The 27,528-nt window shown below is 33.7% G+C and overlaps 1 protein-coding gene across 1 annotated transcript; it reads right to left on the bottom strand.

The window, feature by feature from the left end:
* Window positions 1–27,528, bottom strand: LOC140160346 (homeobox protein Nkx-6.2-like). Its single transcript, XM_072183597.1, has 3 exons — window positions 26,343–27,528; window positions 19,943–20,121; window positions 1–3,182 (listed from the first exon to the last, which is right to left on the bottom strand). The coding sequence occupies exons 1-3, from the start codon at window positions 26,788–26,790 to the stop codon at window positions 2,946–2,948; spliced, it is 864 nt and encodes a 287-aa protein (XP_072039698.1). The 5' UTR covers window positions 26,791–27,528; the 3' UTR covers window positions 1–2,945.

Raw genomic sequence — 27,528 nt, 5'->3', positions numbered from 1 at the left:
TTATTTTTTATACTCTGTTTATTTATTTTTTCAATATGCTATAGCCTCTCAATACAAACACAGTACATCACTATTTACAAACTTGGTATTTACAAAAATAATAACAATAATAATTATTAAAATGATGTATCCGCAATACACTTGACAATATCTTACAAAATATATATAACATCTTAGCACGTGTTGCTTTGTCTGCATCATTAATTCCTCCCACTTAGTGGGATGATAAGTCAACTCTTTTGCCATTCAAACACATAGGTTCCTTATTCCTTGGGGAGAAAACGTCAAATATCTAAGCGAATAAAAAATAAGGTGAAAATTCACCATTTCCATTGCAAACATGTTCACCCTGTCGTATACGATAATATTAACTTTTGCGTCAATGTTCTTAAAATAAGGTCAAGATAAATCTGTGATTATCTTCAGACGATCTTTAAATATTCCAAATGCTGCTGTTTTTATCAAATATTTTCCCATGTACAGAATATCATAGGAAGTTACAATAGACAACAGTAGGTGAACGAACGTGAATCCGTGATGTCAATTTGGTGCCATTCAAGGATGCTGATTGGTTACAGTGTGATCATGTGACATCACGAGTTTGCGTACTGCGTTCGTATTGTTGTCTACTGATTTCAAAATCACGTGCACACCTCAATCAGTATGACGCCGAGTTCCGATTGCATGATCAACTCGGATCAATTGATTGAAAGGATGTACATTCGTGCGATTTTGTTACTCTTTTAATTATAGTTATAAGCGCGTGTTTTTATTTTCAAAGATACTTTAGGACTATTAGCTATCTTGTTATGCCGAAATAATAAATAGTTTTTCAAGATCTGTTTATATGATCTGATAATATGAATTCTTGTTTATAACCGACGAAATAAGAAACAATAAATACCAAAAAATTGCATAAACTATCTTCACATGGCTATTCGGTAACGTGTTTCTTCAAAGTCGCCATTTTCTTTTAAATGAATTGGTGTTTAAGTTTTAGACAAACTGTTGCAAATATTGGAAAGTCATAACCAATCACTCAGTTAAATAAATGTAACAGTTTACAATGTCAAAATTCAAACGAGAGGGGAGAAATCGGGAGAAATTCCGAAAGTTTCCATGGCGAAACAAAAGGATAGCAAAGTACGACTTGCGCGCCATTAATGAACTTTGAAATCACTTTGGCCACATTTTAGCTGATCTATTTGCCTATAATCTCCCTGATGATAAACATATGACTCTTATGTCTTGGTATACCGAGGAAAGGTATATATGAAATTATACATTTGTATTGTTTATAATTTACATTGAATGTTGTTTTTAAACAGTTAAGCACATTTATCTAATTACAGTGATCAGAATTTTGAGCAAAGCTACGAGTGGAACTGGCACGCCAAACCATACCGAATCTTATTTTACAGCCATGACACATTTTAAACTTACATGTACAAGCAAACGATAGGTGATTCCTCAAGCTTCGAGATTTGCCACTGAAGATTTGCTACGTTTTATACATAAACTCACGAGAAACTGGTTGGCATACCAATCATTTGGAAGTTCAGCACACATACCATAAAACATTGTAAAACGGGAAAGTGTTGTCTTGGAATTCTGACGGTACATATTTCCGAATACAATAATTAAGCTGAATATCAATAGGATTTTTAGGAATAATGTACTTTCAGAATCTCGAGGCAACCCCGGAATACTAATAAGCTGTACTTTTGACCATCATTATCATTTCAGAGGACTTTGAAAGACGTTAAAAGAGCATTTGACATTCACACAACATCAGACCCTTACAATGTTGTTATTTTATCCGATGGTAACGATAGTTTTAAATGACAATCTTGGCACGTTAAGTTTCCCGATTTGAATCATTTGAGCAAGTGACCATACCCGTCTTTTTTGGCCACGACGGATATTTTTCAAGAATAGTGTCTTTCTTTTAAAAGTTCCAAACACAAGTAGTAAAATTCAGAATACAAAATATCACTCTTAGTACTTTCATTGCATTAACCAGAACAAAATGACAACTGCTTTGTACCAAATATCTACATGTAATACACGATGTGAGGATTGCACAGTTATTCCATGTAATACATTCAGCTGATGCCTCACAATGTTTCACATTCACTTTGTCATGTTTTAGAACAACATTCAACATTCTTTTCTTGATATTTCCCTTCACATGAGATTATTATACTTGCATTGTTTCATGAACATTATGAATCTCATGTAATGGTATGCTCGCGTTCCACCTTGGCTCGGTTCAAATCGTTCGTTTTGTATAACAATAGCTTTTTGTAACGGACTTTGTAACTCCTATTGGTAGCTTCAATAATTGTAAGAGACTTTGGGACTTTGTTAAGCTCAATACCTGCTGCTAGACAGGTAACCAACGAAGTGCTTGTAATTTGATTGAATCAAAACGAATATAACTTTTGATTACGGCCGGGCTTTCTATTTTCTTAGTAGATTCCGAATTTGATTGCCACTCTTGATTGTGGACTCAAAGTTTTCTTGATAATCCTTTTGTGAAAAACAGAATGATTACTAAAAGCTTCGTTATTGAATGAGGCAAATAAACAAAGACTTGAAACGAGCCATTGCTTAACACACACACACAACTTTGCGTAAAGTTCTGGAAGTAGAACATATGAGATCCGACGACAAATTGTGATGATGCAGTGAGTAGCACTGGAGTACGTGAAATTCATCTTGCCAGTTGATTCAGTGGGTGATGATGAGGAAATACGGAGTCCTCACAAAATAAATGTTACGGTTCGTGAAATGTCCTCTTGTTGACGATATATCTCTGTTGATGACTGCTTTTCCAAGCACTTTGCACATGCGCATAAATATTATTTACCAGATACTAATAGAGTTGTTTCTCTTTTATTCACAACTAATTATTACAATAGTCATAAAAGCCGCAAATACAATCAGCTTATTGGACTTGTTATACTTGAGTCTTTTCCGTAGTCTTCTTCTCTCCGTCTCTTTGCCGCACTCTCTCCATCGCTATCGTGCCTTGATCTAGAATGTTCTGTTCCTTCCTCTGTATCTGATAAAGCGTCTACGGATAAGTGGTCGTTGTCCGAATCGTGTTTTCTCTTTGCTGTGGCCATTTCGGCGGCGTGTTTCTTTCTCCATTTTGTTCTTCTGTTTTGAAACCAGACCTGCAGCAACACACAAAAACAAAAAAGACAAGTTTGGTTAAAAAAAGTGTCTGGTTCACTATTATAAGCTTTTGTTTGGAAAATTCACCGAATAAGTTTAGAAAACATAGTAAAATGGGAAGTTTTACTCTTATTTCTAGCATTGTCTACTAATTGATGTATAATGTTGCTTCAAAGGACAAAGGAAAATACTTTGAGTAATATAAATCGTTATTCTTCTAATCAGAAATGAACAGATTGAAAACAGCAGATGTATTGTATAGTTTAGTTGCAAAATACAAGAACATAATAAGGTAGTTCAACTGGACTTACTAGAATTATAATTTAGTACAACTATTTGATCTACCTGGATGATTGATAATATTCATAAATACAACATATAAGGTAATAACATCATTTTTCCTATTTGGAAATCCATTCTGCTACTTGCACATGTATTTTTGCAACAAATTAGCCACTCCATACTAAATAAAACAAGGACCAACCACCCTTATCCCTATTATTTACAAAGACTCGACCCTTGACCAAGTTAAAAGCCGTGCCGCTACATCTGCAGTTGTATACCCTAGTTACAGTCACTTATCCAGTAGTTACATGCTTCATTCGGTTGCCTTTAAGCTTAACTAAGATAACAGGAGTGATAATTAATAGCTAATCAAATTCTACCTATCAATGTTATCATTAAGATGAACTTTAAGCATCATTTATGACGATATGGTGTATAAGGTTGGACTTTATTAAGTTATCATTTACAAAGAGTTATACCTAATTAACACGGTAACAAAGACTTCTTAATTGCCATGAACGAGCGTATGAGAAGAAAGCTTCATTTGGTGAACAAATAATGTTGTACGATAAATTAACAAAAGTATACAACGGTTGTGTTTAAAACACTACGCGTGCTTGCTATATATATCCATATGTTTATCGTGTTTATCGCCATTCCAAAGTCTCTAATTAGCCAACGGTTCTACCGTATAAGACCAACTACATTACATCGAGACAAATATTAACTTTCTTAATACGTTGCTACAACTAGCAACACACATAAAGCCAGTGAACAATTAATTAATGGGGTATGAAAATGATGAAAGAGAGACAAATACGGTAATTAAGTGCGTTAAGTACGCATCGTTGAAGGCTAATCGTTTGGCAACAGGGCATTAATGACTTCTCCGCGACATAGCCGGCTGCACGATTCCCTTCGACCACGCTAATTTGTCATTGAAAACTTCAGACGGGTCTTCGTTTATTGGGTACAAATATCATTCCCAAATAAATACATTTTCTTAACTAGACTTACTTAATGGAAGATTGACAGCAAGAGTAATAAAATATTAGATGGTTGAGCAACTTTGCTTTCGATTTTATATGCGCTAACCTGCAATGAAACGTTCTAGGAGGGGCATGTTGATCATTAACCAATCTTAATTAGGCAGTTTTGGAACAAGAATTATTAAATGCTTATTGATTCTCTTTTCTGGATGATAATGAAATTATTAAATGGGGCATAACTTGTTTATATGTTACATAACTATATGTAAACCCTGGATGTGTGTGAAGTTATGTCCGTATGTCGTGGTATACTGGACGGTATATGTGTCTTTCTTTATGTTTGTCTGTGGGAGTAATGAGAGACAGGCAGACAGACAGAGATATTGTGAATGCCAGAGAAATAGTGACACAGGCAGAGACAAATATAATAGTGAATTATGCGCAATAATCTAAAGTACTATTATTGTATATCTCCTTGGTCATGATGTGGTTGACTGGTTATCATGTTGGTTGATTTCAACCAAAAGTACAATGCAGTGGAAAAATCAAATAATCCCCACATAGTGGTGTCCAAAATTAACATCAGTCTTCCCAACAAAAATAGAACAGAGTTCAACGTCTTCTTAAAGTCAATCTGTTTTCAAAGCATTAACCTCCATATTAAAGTAAACCACTAATCCTTTACCACGAATAGAACCCTCACATCAGTCACCCACCGGTTTCTTCATTTGTCCAATTCTCGGTACTTATTAACATTGATTGTATGACATAAACATATATAACACCCTTATTACCTAGTACCTGTATATTATATCAATTTTCAAAACACCTTACCGTCACTTATACAACTATTAATATTTTTTATCAAGAAGCCTTACATGCAAACAATAGGAAGTTATAAGATTCTAGTGATTAAGAGCTCTTGAACATAATTTTTTAGATATGGCTCTATACCTCAAAAAATAGATTTTTCTGATATTTTGTGCAATGATGCATGTTAGGGTGTTGACTACTTGTGTGACTAAAAAAAATTCAAAAATCGGCTCGTTGCCATGGAAACGGCCAAAAACCAGATTCTGTCATTTTGGGCCAAATTGGCACTGAAATTAGTTTAAAAAACATGTTATATCAAGTGTTCTCTGCATCTAAGCCATATAATGCTGGAACATTACATTAATTTCTTGTGAAAGGGCATCTATTCATCTGATGATCAGTATATTTAGAGGTCAATAAGTTATTCTTAAGAGTATGTGCAGAGCCCATCTGTCAGGTGTATTTTCACTTTTTCAAAAATGTCATTTTAGCACCTAACATATCATCATGAAAATCAATAACCCGGTGTTGCCAGGATTTTGTCCATTCTAGTGTGGATAGTACAAGCTAGGTACTTTACATTTTAGTAAGAATCAGCTTGGGCAAATGCTACTTCTAAATACAGTGTTGCCAGAAAAACCGGTATTTCTGCAAATTGACATTTTGTCAAATTACCCATTTTGTCACAATTTTGTGCATTTTGACAATAATTTCCTTCAAGGTGAATCCAAAAACACTTTTTCATCTTTGTTAATACTGTAATAACTAAACTCAAAATTAGTGTTGCCAGAATTCTTGATAAAACACCCAATATTAGCATTTTACTGATAATGATTTTTTCTTGATGCATTGGTTAGGAAATGCTTATTTCTAATTTTCATACCGAATGTACATAGTATGCATATAGATTGTTATATGAATGTTTAAACACTAGAGCACAAAATAAGTGTTGCCAGAATTCTTGATAAAACGCCCAAAATCATATATAGTCCACTCACGCTAAAGTTGACAACATCAAAATGTGGTTTACTATCATCAATAGCTTGTCCTAAAAAGCGTTTTCAAATTTTGAAAACTCCACAGTTTTAGTATTATCTAGTACAAAGTTATGGTCAAGGTATATGGGTATTAATTTTGGTCTTTGTTTTCTATTGGATTTTGCCACCTTATTTTGCCAATACAGTTACTGGTGACTTAAGCTAAGGCCATGATTTCTCCGTGATACGGAAAAACTGAAAAATTCACGGAATTCGGGTTTGCTCGTGAACGGAAATTTGAAAATGCCACAAAATAGTGAAAAACTATGCAAAATGTCTACCTTTTGTGTTTATTTGCAAAATAAAACAAAGGAAAGTGATCATTTAGCAGTAATCAACCATTAAACAATCCATTCTAGCATTAATTCTAGGCCTTCGCTGCAAGACTCTGGCCATACTACAATAAAAGGTAAGACAAAATACACTTTAAAATAAACATGTTTGTTTTAACGTTTTAGGGCTTTATATGTGGAAAACGGAAAATCCAATTTGTAACACGGATTTTAAATTTTGTAACACGGAGAAATCATGGCTTTAACTTAAGTGGATTGGATCAATATCAATATCAATAATATCAAACATAATAAAAAATATTAATATCAATATCAATAATAATCCAAAATATTAATATCAATATCAATAATAATAAAAAAATATTAACATCGATATCAATAATAAACAAATTAGAGATATCAATATGAGTAAAAATCAAATATTTTAATATCAATATCAATAATAATCAAATATATTAATACCAATATCAATAATAATCAAACAAATTAATATCGATATCAATAATAATCAAAAATATTAACATCAATATCAAGAATAATCAAAAATATTAATATCAATATCAATAATAGGCCTAGTCAAAAATATTAACATCGATATCAATAATAATCAAAATGATTGATATCAATATCAATAATAATCAAAATTTTTTAATATAAATATCAATAATAATCAAATATATTAATATCAATATCAATAATAATCAAACAAATTAATATCGATATCAATAATAATCAAAAATATTAACATCAATATCAAGAATAATCAAAAATATTAATATCAATATCAATAATAAATCAAATATATTAATATCAGTAATAATCAAACAAATTAATATCGATATCAATAATAATCAAAAATATTAACATCAATATCTAGAATAATCAAAAATATTAATATCAATAATAATCACAAATATTAATATCAATATCAATAATAGTCAAAAATATTAACATCGATATCAATAATAATCAAAATTATTGATATCAATATCAATAGTAATCAAAAAATTTAATATCAATATCAATAATAATCAAATATATTAATATCAATATCAATAATAATCAAACAAATTAATATCGATATCAATATTAATCAAAAATATTAACATCAATATCAAGAATAATCAAAAATATTGATATCAATATCAATAATAATCAAATATGTTACGGTAATATCAATATCAATACTAATCAACCAAATTAATATCGATATCAATAATAATCAAAAATATTAACATCAATATCAATAATAATCAAACATATTATTAATATCGAGATCAATAATAATCAAAAGTATTAATATTATTATGAATAATTATCAAAATATCAATATCAATAATCAAAAATATTAATATCAATATCAATTTTAAAATATTAAAATATTTTTGATTATTATTGATATTGATATTAATATTTTTTATTGTTATTGATATTGATGTTAATATTTTTTATTATTAGTGATATTGATAGTTTTGATTATTAGTGATATTGATATTAAAATTTTTGAATATTATTGATATTGATATTAATATTTTTGAAAATTATTGGTATTGGTATTAATATTTTTGATTATAAATGATGTTGATATGAATATTTTTTATTATTATCGATATTGATATTAATGTTTTGGATTATTATTGATATTAACCCTAGAACTACAAAGTACCAACTCCCTAAGATCTTTTCTCTGCTGTAAAAACGCGTGCATTTACGCCCAAACGACCTAAGCTAATCGTAGATCCATCCTTTGGTGAGGCCCACTTTCAATGATTTTCATTTCGCTCATATAAAATTATTATAAGCTACTAACTTTTTACTTGTTAATTAGGTTGAAATGGTCATTTCCTTTTATATTTAGGAGAAAATTCGGTCAAAATCAAATTTTTGTGGAATTTTTAGCCGAAAATCATTTTTCTCTATACTTTTGTACATAGCTGGTATTTCCCAAATTTCCATGGGCGCCATACATTATGAAGTCATAGCGACATTATGTGGGGAATGTTCGTACTTATTGGTATCACTGGATAGAGGAGACCCATAGCTATACATTGTTACCAAATATAACGGACTTAACGGTATATGACGTTTATAATTGAAAATTAGGGGGTGTTGCAACCCACCTTCGTAATCCGTGTTGCAAAATATCATGGCTTTAAAAGTACCGGTAGTTCTAGTGTTAATGTTATTATTTTTGATAATTGTTGATATTGATGTTAATATTTTGGATTATTATTGATATTGATATTAATATTTTGGATTATTATTGATAATGATGTTAATATTTTTGATATTATTATTAATATTGATGATAGTAAACCAAATTTTGACGTTGTCAACTTAAGCGTAAGTGGACTGGATCGTGGCACATATAAATATATATATGATTTTGGGTGTTTTATCAAGAATTCTGGCAACACTTGTTTTGTGCTCTGGTGTTTAAACATTCATATAACAATCTATACTATATACATTCGATGTATGAAAATTAGAAATAAGCATTTCCTAACCAAATCATGAACAAAAATTCATACTATCAGTAAAATGCTAATATTGGGTGTTTTATCAAGAATTCTGGCAACACTAATTTTGAGTTTCAGTATTTAGATATTTAAAGAGACGAAAAGTGTTGTTTGGAATCACCTTGAAGGAAACTATTTGTCAAAATGCACAAAATTGTGACAAAAAGGCGTAATTTGACAAAATGTCAATTTGCAGAAATACCGGTTTTTCTGGCAACACTGTGTTTAGAAGTAACATTTGCCCAAGCTGATTTTTGCTAAAATGTAAAGTACCTAGCTTGCACTATCCATACTAGAATGGACAAAATTCTGGCAGCACCGGGTTGTTGATTTTCATGATGATATTTTAGGTGCTAAAATGACATTTTTTGAAAAAGTGAAAATACACCTGACAGATGGGCTCTGCACGTACCCTTAAGAATAACTTTTTGACCTTTAAATATGCTGATCATCAGATGAATAAATGTCCTTTCACAAGAACTTAATGTAATGTTCCAGCATTATGTGACTTAGATACAGCAAACACTTGAAATAACATGTTTTTAAACTAATTTCAGTGCCGATTTGGCCCAAAATGACAGAATCTGGTTTTTGGCCGTTTCCATGGCAACGAGCCGATTTTTGAATTTTTTTTAGTCACACAAGTAGTCTACACCCTAACATGCATCATTGCACAAAATATCAGAAAAATCTATTTTTTGAGGTATAGAGCCACATCTAAAAAATTATGTTCAAGAGCTCTTAAAGCTTCCTCAGATTGCACTCTATAGCTTCCTATGTCACCGATATGATGAGCGATATGTAATTATACATATCATTACTTGAGCTTACTGTCACGCCACTACGCAGGTAAACTTGGCGGTCGAGAGCGCGAAAATAGGTCACAATTTAATAGAAATTTTAATCTACTACATTAAGACCGGATTATGAAATAAAAGTAAACTTTTTCTCTCTTTTCAAAGCAGCTGCATATTTTTACATATCTTTTTAACAGTATTTGGAACAAAATTTATTAAGAAATTTAGTTTAGCGCGCCAATTTGGGAGCAGACGAGTTATGAAAAGGCGAACTAAAAGAGCTCATATAGCTTGGTGCTTATACACATTCTCACTGCATGTTCTAAGGTAGCACAAGCTGTCTAAAGCATTTCAGAATGTCACTCACGAACTTGCTAAAAACACGGACTTCCCAGGAAACATTAGTTAACATACAATGTGAGTATCAATTGACGCCTGCGCTATCAAATCTAGCGCTTGATTTTCTCTTTATTATTTAAGAAGAAAAGATTGGTTAATATCACGTGTCTTCTGTTGTCACTTTGAGTGTTTGGGATGGGTGTGGGAATGTGTGGAGTAAATATGCTGACATCTTCAGCTCAAACTTCCTGACAATCAGGTATACCTAGACAAGCAACTATCGCGTTGTAACAGATAATTTATTAAGGTGTATCAAATATTTTGGTTATCATGGCTATCAACACTTTCTTACGTCATTGACAGAAGTACCCCCACAGTAATAGCAAAAGCACCTCTTGTAGTTCATGCAACCAGTCTTCAGTTACATTGGTTTCAGTGATTTACTTAAAACAGTCCATTTGGCATGTTTGGTCACCCAGTAGCAGTTACGAAGACCTAACATATGTTGCAACCTGTGGTCACACTACAATAGTTATCACTGATGATGTAACCCGTTCACGTATGACCGAGTTATTTTGATGGACCTTAGTGAACATGGCACAAGGTCATTGAATACCATTGTAGTGTGTCCAGAGTTGAATTCGTACGAACGTCTTATTTAACTGCAACTGTGTGACTATACATGCTATATGGATTTAAAATGGTAAATTCTTTATTTAATAAATTTATGATATTATTTACTTGTAACCAACAATTGGAAACATACATAATACTTCAAAAGTAGCCACATTTTTCATTCACCGTATTTATTTTAAGATTCCATAATTTCCGTGGCTATAATGCTTCCAAACGTCTGTTAAAAACTAACTTTAATTGAGCATAACATTAATTTTTTGAGCATATTAGTATGTGATTAGTTCTGGCTGCTTTGATATATGATTACATGAAGAGAGGGAGGGGGGAGGTCTGACTATAGAGCACACAAAGAAATTTTATTTTAATGGTACTCTTTGTTGTCAAATCGTTCTCAATCTTTTTGTCGTCGCGGTGTCTTACTAATTTTCTCATCGAGTCATGATTTTAGCCCATTTTGCAAAATATAAATTTTAACATTCAAATAATAATTTCCCATTAAGGCCAGACAAAGTTCCCATGCCATCACACTAGGCTGCTAAATCATGCCTATTAAATGTGCCATGACGAGCACCAAATATCATCATACAAATGGGTGCGACATGATTATGAATTTAAAAGTCATTTGCATTGCAGATTCGACCTTGGCTTTACTATTAATTAGAACATTATAAAGAGATTTTAATCTTTTTATACTTTCAGCTCTCTTTACTATATCTCTTTAAGTGAAAACGTCTACATATAATAAATCAAACATTTCAAAATATAAGTCCAGAAGTTAAAAAAAAAGGATTAGGTTAGATGATATAAACTAACAAGTTTAGTTATACTATTAGATATACTATGACGCCAAAATTGGCATTGCACCTGTCTACCAGTTTATTTATGAATAGTTTTAATTGAATTCTACGAGTTTATGATTAGGAAATTTTCCAATTCCCCCTTTTTTGCTTTCAATTATCATTAGTGTATTTGTGTTCACATTATTGTTCTTGGTCTCTTTGACATCATCTGACGCAAACTATTTTGTTTGAAATTGTGATTATTATATCGAATTATATTAGTATATCCTTTAGCCATATTAGCACACCAATGAAGAAATTGTGATTTTAGCATTCAAACTAAACCTTTCTACCATATTCACAGAATAGTATGAATTTTTTTCGATAAAATGTCCTTGTTAATTTATAAGTCCTTGTACATGTATCAAAATTTTTTTTTTAAACTTTCCATGATTACTCTTAAAAGATGTTTTCACCAACATATTTGGGTATCAAATCACAAGCGTTCACCAATCTTACAGTGAATTGGTCACACATGATGGATAATTATCCATCTTCGTCGTACAAATTTTGCTCATTTGTTGTCATCTTTTGCATTCAATGGTCATTTAGATGATAATGACTTATCAGTACAAGCACTCCGCTGAGATTCCAAGATAGCTATACAATCTCGATTTCATCAGTTGACGAACAAATTGCCTGATAAATATACCCTCAAATGGATTGGCTAAAGGCTGTTATCCTGTAAGATCTCTTCTGATCCAGAATAATGATTCTTTTGGCGCGATTCTTATAGCTTAAGTAATACGTATTGCCTTGGGCGGGGCTTGGTTACCAATAGGCACAAATACTCTTTACGGAAATCAGAGGTGCGTTTAAACGGCTGTTGACGATATCATTTGTGGAGGTGTAAATGACATTTTGGTCAATATTTTGCAGACTACGCTTTGCCTACAGGCTACACATTGGACACACTTCGCCTTCCCTGCCTGGCCACTAATTTCTTTTTTATATTTAAAAGGCTACAAGGCATCATGGGAACCTCAATCGAGGAGGCCACCAACGTTGCATTGATGCGTATTTGTTCAGAAAGTGGTAGCACCAATTGGAAATATTGTGGCAAAAGTCAAATCACTTAATGTATTTTGACAAACGCTTTAGCGACTCATAGGGTTGTGTTTCAAACGCAAAGCCCTGCTGTTGACTACTAATGCATTCTAAATCGTATGTAAAACACTTCCAACTATCACCTGCTTGTTGGCATTCTTTGTCGACAAAAAATAAAAGCACCGATGCTATCGGAAGTTCTTTTTTCCTCTTCTTCGTCGTTAGAATTTAAGAAAAAAGTATATCCCGTGAGAGTGAGCTATATGGGAAAGCATAAGTTTGTTATTTCAGAAGTGCTGGGCCATGTACAATCTATCATCAGAATATAGCGGTGTGTAAGGCCCTCTCTTTGTAGGTTGCTTTACGGTATGCTTTAGGCAATGAGCCGAATGGGCTATATCCATTGACCCGCGCTTAACACCTTGACGATATTTGGCATGCCTGCCCCGACCGGGTGGAGTGGAACTCATCATTTAGATGAACACATATACACAATAAGGGTTTGAGGCATAACCTCTTATGTATTTTGATGATGATGATGAAGCCTTCTCATCAGACACACCTGGATACGCTATATCCGTCAATGAAGGTGCATTTACTCATTGGATTCAGAAAAAAATCCGCCCTGGATCACTTTTAGATTTCGGAAATGTTTGACACCTTCGACCCAGCCCATTTGATTGGTAGCTACCGGCACAACATCCATTAAAACCAACACTGATTGGTCATTGAGTAATGCAGATTTCCCTTTAGATCTATACCGAAAAGAATGTTAATATAATTTCGTGAGAGAGACACTCTAATATTCATGATGCACTCGTCATTTGACTTAACTTCAATCAGGTAATTTCCCAACTTTTCATCTAAACCGACAGTGCACTGCCCTTAAACACTATATAAGAAACAAAATCAACTAATATATTTCCCTTTACATCATCAATCGCCAAATTTGTTCACTTTAAATTCACCGGGTCATTCATCATTGACGGATTAAGAAGTTCACCTTAACTAATAGACACCAATCACCGTTTTCTCTGTCAATGAACTTATGATAAAAGTACTTTTATATGTTGCATTAAGTCGGTTTTACGCAACTTAATGAGATACTGCACCTCTGCCTCTCTGCAGTCAATTACCACAACTAGGTCAGATAAAAGCCCACTTGTATACCTTATGGCGATGAAAATTTACTTCACCTCTTTCGATGTTTGGGGTTTTGCTTATGATTCTAACCAATCCAATGTGGTTTTCGATCATAGATTTTTCCATTGTTTGAATAATTCGAAATAAAGCTAATTTTAAATTTCGGAATAACTATGGAATACCCTTACTCCTAACCCTAGAAGATAATTCTAACTCCAAACCCTAGCCCTAGCCTTGTCATTGCCACATATCAATCAAGACTGGTTTTTTTTTGCTCAGGATGTTCTTAATAAGTTACTTTATCTTGTCCCTCAAAGAATTGTTTACAACTAGCTATTCTGTTCTATGGTCATCATTAAAATTAACTTCCATATTGAATAGGTCCGTATAATATTCTTGCACACTTGATAACATGCAGGATAGGCTATTGCACATACTGTTCTACTCTAAGTACAGATTAGCTGACCATACAATCCACGGGACAACCTATAGATGCACTCAGCGTCCGATTTCTCAGATGTTCTCTTCATCCAAGTCATTTCGCCCCTTTGTCAAAAGGTGTAATAAGTCCATCCAATCAGCCCACCATGATTTTCCTAAGCCTATTAAAACCTGAGGACGAACAAGGTGACAACACTCATCATCTGTCCTCTTCGCTCGCTCGCTCAGGTGTTCCTAAGATTGACCATAATGTCTTCCTTGATCTTCGGCACGGCGGCTACTTTATACTCATTCCATGGGGTTATGACATCGCATATAACAGCAAACAACGACAACGTTTCATTCCGTTGTACCGACAATGGGCCTGCGGGAATCACGGAGGATCTATTCCACAGCCTTACCTAGGCTTCCCACTCTATTACCCTACGTTCCGCAGGTGTGGGCGCCGCTACCTTAATCACTAAGTCCAACCTTTTTCACCTTGTTTACCACATTATATCGGGTATGCCGTACTTTAAAAAGAACTTTGAAGACCTCACATCTTATGCACCGGAAGGTTCAAAAGCTGTTGGAACAATCTGAATCAATTATGAGTACAATTCATGCTATTTGACTCATTTCTGTCTCATAAAGTTATAACTTCATTCCAACTAAGATACGAAAACCCGATGTTGTACTAATCAACATATAACACACGGGAGTCATTGGCATAACTTTTTTCAATAGTGTTACACTGTTCATACAATAATTCTATTATTCCATCAAATTTAACCCACATAATATTCATTGAGCTCACGACATATAAATGATATTAAGCGTTAAGAGTAGTAGAAAATTCTACCTTAAGGGCACTATAACACCAGGATAACGGGCTATTTGTCAACGCTAATGAAGCAGTGAGTCAATGACTAAAAGCCCGCCTACAATAACCATATAACTGCTCCTTAAGTCTTAAACATCGTTGATGATGATGCACATTTATACCAATGTCAGCCTTTATTGCAATACTTAAGAACTATTACACTGGCTAATAGGTACTTACTACATTGCCTATGCGTCTATTATTTATCAAAACTAATAAAGCTATTAGAGCTTTCCATCCTATTAGACACAGGTTCCCAAAAAGTTCATCGCAGCAGTGAAATTTCTTGCATGACTACTACAAATTGTACCGATTAATTTTTCTGTTACAGACATGATTAGCGAAGCGCGTAACTTAATCCAATGATCATCAACACCATATAAATGACTACCTACTTAAGTTTTCTTCTTAATTTATTTCGGTGCAATTTCTTGAAATCCAAAACGAATTCATCACTCCGGAAAATCATTACTTTCGCGACCCCAGGGTGATTCAAACTATCCCATTTAAATTGATCTGTATCAAACGACTCTAACTTTAAAGCTTGTTTCTATATAAATACTCAATAGCACCGCGGCATAGAACAAGTTGAGAGTTGTAAAAACATGTAAGGGTGTGTTTTGTGTTCTTAGCAATATTAAGGAGTTAAATCATTAGCATTAAATCGAATTGTAAAAAGAATGAATGGAATTAAGACAAAGTGATCTATATGTAAAAGCAATACAACAAACATTAGGTCAATTGGGGCATATCAAACATGAGACATCCACGTGCCGTATTGAAAACAAAGATACTTAACGGCGTGACATACAAAATAACATAACCATGGTTTTTTACATAGTACGATGATTGTGCTAAATAACAATAGCCGAATAAGGTATATTGAATTTTTAGCCCGTCTGTCAACATGGACATACCTTTAACATATGGAAACACAATATTGGTTAATACATTTTAGCCTTTGTTTAATACATTGGTTTAAAGTACAGTAACATATAAGTCATTAAATTTTTCAATTTCATGCTTGGTGCTTCATCTAAAGAATTTAAGGAATTGAAATTGGTTGGGCGGTTTCTTTCATACAATCGCGTAAAATATTGAACCTATTTAAATGTACTTAAGTCTTTGCAAACGCTTGCTGCTTAATGTCTACATTTAATTGGATATACAATGGTGATTTAACGAAAAGCATCGATGATCACGGTTTTATGAATGTTTAGAGACCTATTATGTTCAAATCGACGACAATGTCAAAAAGCAATAATAACAATTATTGTTTAAAATATAACAAATGAACTATTAAGCCAAACGATTACAAACTTTAATTGGTAAATTCATTGCACATTATTGTAGGAATTGTTTCATTGTTATTATTATTATTAATTTATTAATTTATTAATATTATTATTATTATTATTATTATTATTATTATTATTATTATTATTATTATTATTGCTGTTGTTATTTTGTCTATTATTATTAATTAGTTAATTCTTATTATTGAAATTCTGTGATCTAATTCACAGTCCTGATCAATTTGTGATCTAGAAGAAATCAAAGTCTCAAAGCGACCAAAATAATTGGGTGACATCGCGACCTTCGGTGTGGTAGTTGAATTGACAGTCACGGATCCAAAGGGCTTTCCTCTCTATTACTGAACAGCATTAGTCTGGATTTTCGGTAAAGCGCAAAGATTCAACTTATCTATCAAGATATTAAGGAGTTAGTTTTAATGAGGTTTTGAGCTTAAATCAACTTGACTGTAATATTATACAGCTAAATGGTTGTTTGATTGAAAAAAAAACCCATTCTATGAAGAATTCGACTTCTAAATGTGGTAAATTCATTGCACATTATTGTAGGAATTATTTCATTATTATTATTATTATTATTATTATTATTATTATTATTATTATTATTATTATTATTATTATTACTGCTGTTGTTATTTTGTCTATTATTATTATAATTAACTAATTAATTATTATTATTTAATTATCAAATTTATAAAAGCCTCGCGTAGGAGTTATTGCCCGATTATTTTTCAAATCTGGCAACAACAATAGTAAGCATTACGTTGCTAATTTATAAATTGCTGCAAGTCAAAATGAGAGTAATAATCGAAGTCAAAATCATTTACACCAGGTGGTTAAATATGGACTTATATGAATATAAAGAGTTATTCTTTTACTATACGCTTTATTCCGGATTACATTAAATACTGTAGTAATACCTATATGCGTGATTACTTATCGACCGTTGACCCTGTGAAACTCATATATATTCGGTTATTAAACAAAGACAATACCACCAAAGCAATAGCTCTTATAAAATTATAGCTTGTTATTAAGAATTTAGTTGCCCTTTTTTCCCACGAAAAATTAATTAGACCTTTAATAATGAAATTTGTTCCGATTAATTTTATGAATAGGGTTAAATGGGTAATCGGATCAGAAAAATCATGTTTGGGATCAGATATATCAGTTTATCAGTAGCAAGTGGGATGTAAAGTGTATATTATTGCTAAGAATAACACAACGCCCGCGATCACTGTACGAGCGTTGACCCTTAGGAGTACTGATTTTACAACGTGATCAGGTTAAGCTCTTTGACTTTAGGCATTGCAAAAAAATTACCAAAATATAGCTAATAAGTTATAAGCTGTAAATAAAATAATACTCATACAAGGTGTAAATTAAATCAATCTTTTGATCAATTTATCATTTTAAGGCGTGGAATCAAGTGATCATAATAAGTTTGACAATCTTAAAGCTGCGACGATAATAATTATAATACCCTATTGAAAATATGAATTAAGCGGGAAGTTTTTTGATCAATTTATCACCCCATATCTTGTACTTATGGATATTATTTTTTCCAAAGCATCTGTTCTTGAAAAGAATACATTTCATATCTTTATCAGCTTACTCAATGTTAGTGTTAAACAACAATTGACCAAGTGGCAGAACTTGCACTGGACACGAGTACAAGCTTTTGAAATTACCGAAGGAGAATGATTGATATGTTTGAATTAAGGGCATGATTTGAAACTCCCGCTTCGCGTGCGCTTAGACGAATGCATTTCTCACCATTCATTCATATGAAAAAATTCCATATTATACTATTCTCATATTATATTTTAACGTATCTACAGAACCAAACTGGTCATGAAAATTGGAAATTGGGGAAACTTTCCAAAAGTGTAGAATTATGTGAATGTCAAAGTAATTGCACTTGCATATCCATGACAGTATAAGATAGGTTAGCATTGATAGAGTGGACATTGTAGTTAAATGCAGGAAGGAGGGCAGAAGTGGCTACAGGCAAAAGCTAACACAAGTGAATTATTATTTGAACTTGACGCGTTCGAAAATTAGAGTTGTTGTAATAACCAAGCGTAAAGTACTATTAGCAGCATCGGGTGTTATAGCTCGCATTTAAGCAAACAAAACACGAATAAGGGCAAATGTTCTCCTTATTTGTGATTACGATATGTAATATACGGACAAATATGGTAAAATAATATGAATTATATTCAATTGCAAAGCGAAGTAATGAACAAAGTCGCACCTGTATACATTTTTCGACATACTATTCTATAAACATTTGAAGTAGAGTACTTCTGACACGACTCAATTGTCGAGAAGTCATCTACAACTTCACAAAACTTGACAAAAGATCAAGTAACCATGACATTTATTTGTTTTCCTATTTTCCCAGCGTCTGTTTCCCAATGTGCTTAAGCAATCATTCTCCTTTGATTTCTTGCAGTTATAATGTAAATGTAACTTTAACTAGTGTATGTTGTACTTTTAAACACATCTCAGAGGTCCAGATTTTGGAAGTGTGGGTCCCCTTAGAGGCGTGATCAAATCGGAAGCCTGTTAATATATTTGAATTCTAATAGCCAATCACCTTAGGCGAGGTGACCTCTTATTTGCAGCAGACCTCTGTGATATACCTATTGCACTTTATCTGTACTTTTTATCGTAACACAGAGAACTAATATTTTGCTTATTATATACTTTGTATTGTTAGTGCGAGCTCGAAAAGGGTTTTTTTGTGTGTGTGGTAGCTTGTTAAAATTGTTTTTTGCAACAAATTTATTTTTCAACATAATGTGAAGTGGCGAGTAAGAACAAGTAACCGAAGTCTTTGTTTGCCATCAAGATGAAGCACAACCTATCATTTCTCAGATATAAGATGTGATATTGCCATCTTTCAAAAGTTTGAATAACAAACTTGAACTAGGCCTACTACACATACGTCATTAACAACTCGTTATTTCTTTAATTGATATTGGAGAACAATCTATCTGAATGCTTAAAGACCTGGTGCTTATTGTAAAATATTTCACTTTCATATTCTTTTGCCTCCATCAACAAAATTAAAGTGTGCCATATTCCAGATCCTGGATAACCATAATTACGACCATGAAAGGCTATTCTACCCGCCCATTCCCAAGTAAGCAAAACCAGACGATCTACAAAAACAGATATTGCCTTCTTACTTGGCAGACAGGTGTTTTTGGATCAGCGTGCTCACCAAGTCAAAATACTGTATCTACATGTAACCAACGTAGCAGATACTACACTTTGATTTGGGAGGCAAATAGCTTGAATCAGATGTCTAAAGAAAAAGGCAGTATCGTTTTTAGTTGAAAAGACCGACATCTTCTAACACTCTAACTCCCTCCAACGCTTTCTTCATTTTACTCACCTTGACTTGGCTTTCTGTCATCCCCAGAGCATACGCCAATCTGGCTCTCTCAGGACCGGCAAGGTACTTTGTTTGTTCGAATGTTTTCTCCAGTGCGAAGATCTGTTGCCCTGAGAAGGTGGGTCTTGTGTGTTTCTTCTTGCCATCCTTGTCTAAAACCGTCATACTTTGTGTACCACCTGATGGAAAGGAACAAGAAAACATAATTATGGGTCGTTGGCATTACAAAATATAATGGACGATTTAAGATTCCAATGTTAAGTTGAGAAATCTTTAGAAAACCATCCATGTTGTACTGTTTCCTTTACTGTGTGTCAGGAATTGCGTGTTATACTTTGATATTCACTCGTTGGTGATTGTTCAAAACAAGTATAACATTCTTTTATAGAAAAATATTTAAGAATTTCAAAGTAAAGTGTAAAAATAGTCAGATAGTGGTAGTATATTACCAGATCAGATTCAGAGTTTACCTCTTACAAGTACCAATAAGCCTGGCACCTGTATTTGAATTGGATACTTTTGTAGTATTGTAATCATGATAATATTCATTTTATTTACTCGATCGCGATGGGCTCTTGAATTGACACAGCCATGTTGCAATGTGACAGTCGATTATGAAATGAATGTCTGTTAACAGGCTATCAATGGTGAAAAGGATGAGTACCAACAGGTTATCTAATCACAAATATGGATATTGGAAAACAAATCTGTGTCTGTCAAGATCATTGTCTAGTACTATATTTCGTGAACTGCGTGTCAAGTTATGTTAGATATTGCGTGTTATATTGAAGCATAAATACAAATAACATTGCAAGATGTTGCCAGTTTATAAAATACCTATTATACCTTTTCACCCCTGCAGAAGAAAAAAAAATAGAAGAAATAATATTTCCAATTTCAGAAGATCGGTACAATCTGGCAAAAATGAATTAACTTTGAACTGAATTATCCACCGAAAAGAAGTAAATGCCGACACTTAAAGGATGAATGACAATTTCATATGACATTTCAATGCACACATCATCTGGTAAAATCTTCCCTTTTCATTGAAATTCTGTGATCTAATTCACAGTCCTGATCAATCCGTGATCTAGAAGAAATCCCAGAGTCTCAAAGCGACCAAAATAATTGGGTGACATCGCGACCTTCGGTGTGGTAGTTGAATTGACAGTCACGGATCCAAAGGGCTTTCCTCTCTATTACTGAACAGCATTAGTCTGGATTTTCGGTAAAGCGCAAAGACTCAACTTATCACGATATTAAGGATTTAGTTTTAATGAGGTTTTGAGCTTAAATCAACTTGACTGTAATATTATACAGCTAAATGGTTGTTTGATTGAAAAAACGATTCTATATAAAAATAATTCGACTTCTAAATCATATTTGGCTGCTAATTCAATTGAACTTATATAAGTACAAGCGTTTTACTGTGTTTACAAAAGTTTGGTATGGTACTTACATCATTTAATGAAATGTTATGATCAATAATTACCAAAAGTTTATACCAATCATACTAATCAGGGTTATTTCGTTTAATAACTGAACATGCTGAAAGTCTTTGTTGTTTCAAACCATTCATCTCTAAATGAATCAGAGGCGCACTAGTATATTAACAGAATCTAATATTCAATACCTTCCCATTTATTGTAACCAGCCTGGGAGAAATCCACAAGTTATTACTTCCAGATTTGATTAAAAACATTGGAACAGGTAATATAAAGTGAGGTACAAGTTTGTACAACTACATCAAATAATCCGGGACAGGTTCAAAGTATCTAAAAGCTATCGGTTCAAAGAATCGGGAGGAGAACAGCGCTGTAGAGCTTGCAGTTGCCAGCCATGGAATCTTTCTATAAAACGTGTTTAATGAAAGAAATTTGTTACCCTATGGCACCTAACGTAATTAATAGATGCTTAATATAAAAAAGTTCTTGCAGAAACATTCAATAAATGGCGTTTCATTTGCTGTTGTGTTTGGATAAGCACAAGAGCAAGTAATATTGGTGTCAACGTTGGAGTCTTTGAGGTATGGTTGCAATGAAGCTGGCATGCGCCGCGCGCAAAGTATGTTAAGTGAATAACAATCTATGCTTAGGTTACACACGGTCAGATTATGTATGGGTACAAATATCAATATTGCCTCAATCTGAAACTTATAGAACTAGATTGAACAATAAAAAGTGTTATAATAAATGAATAGCGTAACCCCAATGGCAGCTTGTGTAAACATGTATTATTCTTCTGCATTGATGTCAATTGGCACACACTTTTACGCATCTTTTTTCCCTTACCAATCCATCCTTGTCATCCGGGTATTCATTCTTGAAACCCACCCCTCTTATATCAAAAAATGTTATACTGTGTTTAGCTGGCTATACAAGCAAAAAAAACTGCCGTTGATGATCAGTGTGAAAGAACGAACGTCCTTAAGGGGGAAGCTTGTATGGTATTTGTTCATCATATAATAAAAAACTAAGGTAATATGCCATTTCGTAGCCGGAAACTACTCTAGTAAATACAACAATAGTCTTATGTTGTAGATTAAAAAAGCCGTCTGATCATTTGAGATAGGGTAAAACACCCCCATACTAATCAAACTCAATCCGAAGCCATTCATTTTTCACTCAGAAACCCTAACACCTGAACATTATTGCTAGAGCCTTTTAATTTCTACTGATAACCGTAGGGGCGTGTGAGAGTGGAACAATACCTATATTGCTTTGCTAAGGTTCCTTTGCTCTTTATCTCTAAACATCCAACTTGTAATTTTACTCCTTTGCGCGTGTAGCTAGACTTTTACGGCAAAAGATCACCTTAAGGGTGGGACATAATAAGATTAGTACGGGGATATCTGCGGGCTGTTGTGTGCGTACAATACGTCAGATAGCTTTTTGGTGTGACATTTTTGCCGGTAATTCATATATGTCATCCTATTACGATATGTTGCGTTAGTTATACAGTAAGAAAAGCTTGCAGGGGATTCCCTCTAGTCCCGTAATCGAATATGTGTTCGTCTCGCGCGATGAAATACATCCTACCAACATCAAGCGGTCCCAACCATTCGTTAAATAAAAACTTCTTGTTTGGTTGCTTGGCGGCGCTCATATTTCCACAATGACAACACTGTCATGATGTCTAAACAATTCAAATACTGCCATGGGTGGATTTCTTTGAGAACAAGCAACCAGGCGAACAAAATCTGAAATCTAGCCACTATATCGTAACCATTTCAATACAGTTATCCGTTTGTTGCCATTTGCACCTTTGAACACTGGTCAATACCCAATGCCACTCAAAACCATTCATATCATCATTGAAGTATAAGATAGCCTTAAAACTTTACAAAGTTATACTTTACTGGTATAATGTTTAATGTATGACATCTTCATCAGCTGGGAAAACAAGTTCTTTTCTTCAAACATGACATGTATTTATCCAACATATCCATTATTCGGATAAGCCATAGTGTTACAAGATATTTAAAATGGCAGGTGGGAGTCAATCAAAAAGTTATACAAATAAAAACTTCTTTGGACAATGAGGGATCTATTACAATTGTAACAAACATTAAGCATAATGTTATATTTAAGAATAAAATCCAGTGTTGTTCGCTTGGCTTCAACTGAAAAACGAGCTTTTGATACCCATATTATCGTGACTGATGTCAAATTTATCCATTATCTCTTTCTGCTTTTCTGCTGCCTAATGATATATGATGTAGGTCTGCTTCCCAATTGCTGCAGATTGAATATAAATACTCTTCTAGACAATTATGGAAGAAATGGAAAAGTTTCCACATCTGCCACAATGGTGTCTTAGACTCTACCGTAGCTTTTGTGAAAGGTCTGTGCCACTTCACGAATCTGTTTCAAGTACTGCTTACTTCCTTGTCATAATTAAATGAACCATTTTCGTGAGTTAATCGCATTTCTATTGTTTTGAATTAAGTGTTTCACCAAATTAAATTTCTCAGTGAATCTTAAGTTTCGTTAATTATTGCTTTGAGAGACTTGCATAACAGCAAAACTGACTGGACAAATTGATATTAAAGTTTACAGATTTTGCAGGATTTCTTGTCAAATATCCATAACTGTTTGGCTGTCTCCTACCTACCAGTTCCAATGTATTGCCACACCTTTTGCTACATGAGAATAACAGTTACTGTCATATTGGATAACAAATGTGCTTAAAATACTTATTAGTATAGTATTCTCTTCTTGTTGAAAGTGTGTTGTTGTTATATTGTTTTCATTTGTATTACCATTTGTATTGCATCTGCATAACACTGATCGCTTTGCTGACGACTCGTTATACTCAACAATATATCAGAGTGTCGTAATTAAGTTGAACGTTTCAATTATGCACATTTAATTGTATTTACCCAGAATCTTTCAAATCGGTATCTTCGAATTTCATCAAGCGTCCATTTGTTTTGATATATGCGTCAACAGAGATCACACAGGGTAAGCTAATACTTCCATGTAACAAGTTTCTCAAGTATTAGTATACTTGTTGAAGTCGAGATCAGATAGTTGTGTGGCTACTTATATATAGGCAGTATTAAAACTAATCATGTGTATATTGAAATGCCAAAAGACTAAGGCAAAGCGAATTGAACTGAATGACAATTGTTAATTTCAAAAGTGCATGTGATCTTCCTTCATGTAGGTTATTTGAACTGGAACTTCAAGTGTGATGCTAATGCAAGCATGAGTGACATTTCAGCAATAAAGTGTCATAAAATGAACCACTTGGACTTGAAGACAAATTGTTTTCGAATGTATTGAAAAACAACAGAAGGATGCTACGATCATGTACTTTATATTAACAACATGAACAATAGATCCAGAATACTAATGCAAGGAATGCCAGAAATCAGGCAGACAATTTTTGTCTCAAGTTAGTATGTTATTCGTTTAAAAGTATTGAAAAACAATGTCTATATAATACAGATAATACTATAATATTAAAGGATGTTAAGGACATTGATCTTGAAATACACTAATACTCCAAATGTTAAAAGAACAGTGAAAATCTTAGATGAGTGATTATTTTGAAGAAAGTATAACACAAAAAGTGCCTCTGATCACAATACTATATATGTAAGTGGGTAAGTGTTTCTCTTACCACCACGTGTAGTCAACTAAGAACATCAGATGTGTTACCTCAATTGCATTTCCCTTTTACAGAAGTGAACGTTTAACATGCTTAAGTAGCTTAATACCTTATAAGCATGTTAAGTTTGTGACTGGTTCTATATTTGCATGTGCTTAATTGCAAATAAGCCAAAACTGGTGATTCTAGGTGGGTTTTTTTTTTTCTTTTTCGAAATACATGACACTACAAATTTCATCTGAATAACAAAAGTTACATGAGTGTAAGTTATCATTTGTTAGTTGTTGTTGGTATTATTCTTATTTTGTTGAAACATATTATAGTATTCAACAAGACCCGGATGTAAATAAAAATCAAACACCAGTGTATATTACAAGTGTATCACCTTTACAAATTCACAATCATTGCAGGAATTACTATACAGCGACAAAAAAGGACATGTGGATCTTTTGGGACAAGTTTAAAATATATCTGTTTCGCCAACATTGTCTTAGATATCTACACAACCTGTTAATTATGTAATCTTGCATGATATTTGGAGGTTTGAATAGGATACAATTAACAGAGACGTCTGGCTATAAGACGGTCTGCATTGGCATTGTCAAACTTGATCAACACATAAGTCCATAGACTCTCAGCTACTTAGTATATAACTAAGCACCACTCTGAACTAAGCACCGGCGTCACTTTAGCATGTTTAACGCTACCTCCAAACACCTTTGCCCAATCTAGCAACTGGCTCACACGTACTACCCATAGTTGCTCCAGGCGTGTGACTGATGAACGAACCCTGTCGATTTAGTTAAGAGCTTAGTTTAGTAAATGCTCCAACACCGGTACAAAACAACTACAACCACATGGCATAAAACTGCTCTTAACAAATTTGTAATCCGCTATTTAAGGAGTCACATTAGGTACAACCCCTTTACCCTTTACCCCTTTTATTCACTCGATAATAAAGGGTTCAGGGTACTGAACGTTTTCATCATTTAAGTAGACAGGTACACTGCTATAAGTAATTGCGTTTATTACTTTTTTATTGTGTTTGGTATTCTACAAAAAGAACCTAACCCAATTAATTCCTCACATTAGGTAGTCCTATGTCCAAGTGTTATGCTTTCATTACGATCTGTCTTGATTTGACTTGTAAGCAACTTTTTCAACATATTCCAAATTTTATTTCAAGCCGTGTCAAAATAACACAAATATTTCTTCAATGTACCGACCAAATTTAGGTCATATTCTATACAATTTACAGAGAGACATTTGAAATAATTTTACTTACCAGTGGGGCACGGGAAACGGGCATCTCTCCACGACGGTGCTGTTTGAAATAAACTAGCGGGCCAATAGAGATGAGCGGCCGGGCTTGTTCCGGGCAAGTCTGTAATAGGTTTACCGAGTCTACTTAGATACATACTCGTGTTCAATGCCCCAAATCTTGCAGCCATGCCGCTAACATGACTGAGAAAGGCAGGAGAATTTTCTGGCCGATTTAATATATCGTTGATACCATGTGGAGTAGTGGGTGATAATGATGGTGAAGAAGTCATACACATGGCTACTGGTTTAATTGCCGTACCACCAAAAGGCTGTGCAGGATACGGAAATGCTGGAGTTTTTTCAGTCATACTATGCAGTGCAGCTAATGGTGGGTTTCCCATAATAAAGGCACTTGGCCGAGCTTCTGCTTCCATTAAGTTATGTAATGAAAGCATCGATTCTGTTGTCATTGTACTACTGGTTGGAACAAGACCACTGGGATACCCTGAAGAGTCCAAGGCTCTTGGAGTTGATGCTGCTGCTGAAGCTGAAGCTGACGAGGCGAGATGAAGGCGTAATTGTTCACGAAAGTTGTCGAATAACGACGCCGTTCTGGCCGCACTTTGGCCGCAATCCTTCGGTAAATCCAGGATGGATGATGTGGTAGCCACAAAAGCCTACCAGACTTCTTACTTAGCAAAAAAATTAAGAAAGTATGATGCGAAATAGCAATAGGCTCTATGGTAATTCCCAATGTTGTAACACAGAACACAACGAACGACCATCAAGTTCAATGTTCACAGTGCCTTTTGGTCTCCAAATGAAGCCACAGTGTGTGATTAACAGGATCATCAATCAACTTTACAGATAGCTATTAATAGGGCTTTGATAAGTTGTCGTGATTGCTAAATACTCACACCCACCCTCATTGGGCAATTCACCCATAGAAAGAGTCACGTGGTTTATGCAAGTGCCGATTGGTGGTTAACTCATTGGTGCGGAAAACGAGCGAAAACCCTCTCTTCAATAGATAAACATGTGTGAGCAAAGTACGCTTAGCAATTCCGCCGTTGTGTGTACATGTATACGTTAATGCCCTAAGTAAACCACATCTGTAGTGATAAAACAGCCGCAGCAGCAGGTTAGCCACGCACTCTTGGTGTTAAAATCAAGTTTTATGTATCAACTTGCAACATCAAGTTTCTAAG

The sequence above is a fragment of the Amphiura filiformis genome, chromosome 1, assembly GCF_039555335.1.
Source record: "Amphiura filiformis chromosome 1, Afil_fr2py, whole genome shotgun sequence".
In the NCBI taxonomy this organism is placed as follows: Eukaryota; Metazoa; Echinodermata; class Ophiuroidea; order Amphilepidida; family Amphiuridae; genus Amphiura; species Amphiura filiformis.
Note: the sequence above shows the minus strand (reverse complement) of the source record. Positions and strands in the feature narration are given on the sequence as shown.

Excerpts from the sequence above, each read along its gene's own strand:
- LOC140160346 (XM_072183597.1), bottom strand. The coding sequence starts at position 26,790 with ATGACAACAGAATCGATGCTTTCATTACATAACTTAATGGAAGCAGAA. Across the intron at positions 20,122-26,342 it reads CCGTTTCCCGTGCCCCACTG|GTGGTACACAAAGTATGACG; the intron begins GTAAGTAAAATT and ends CCTTTCCATCAG. Across the intron at positions 3,183-19,942 it reads TGACAGAAAGCCAAGTCAAG|GTCTGGTTTCAAAACAGAAG; the intron begins GTGAGTAAAATG and ends GTGTTGCTGCAG.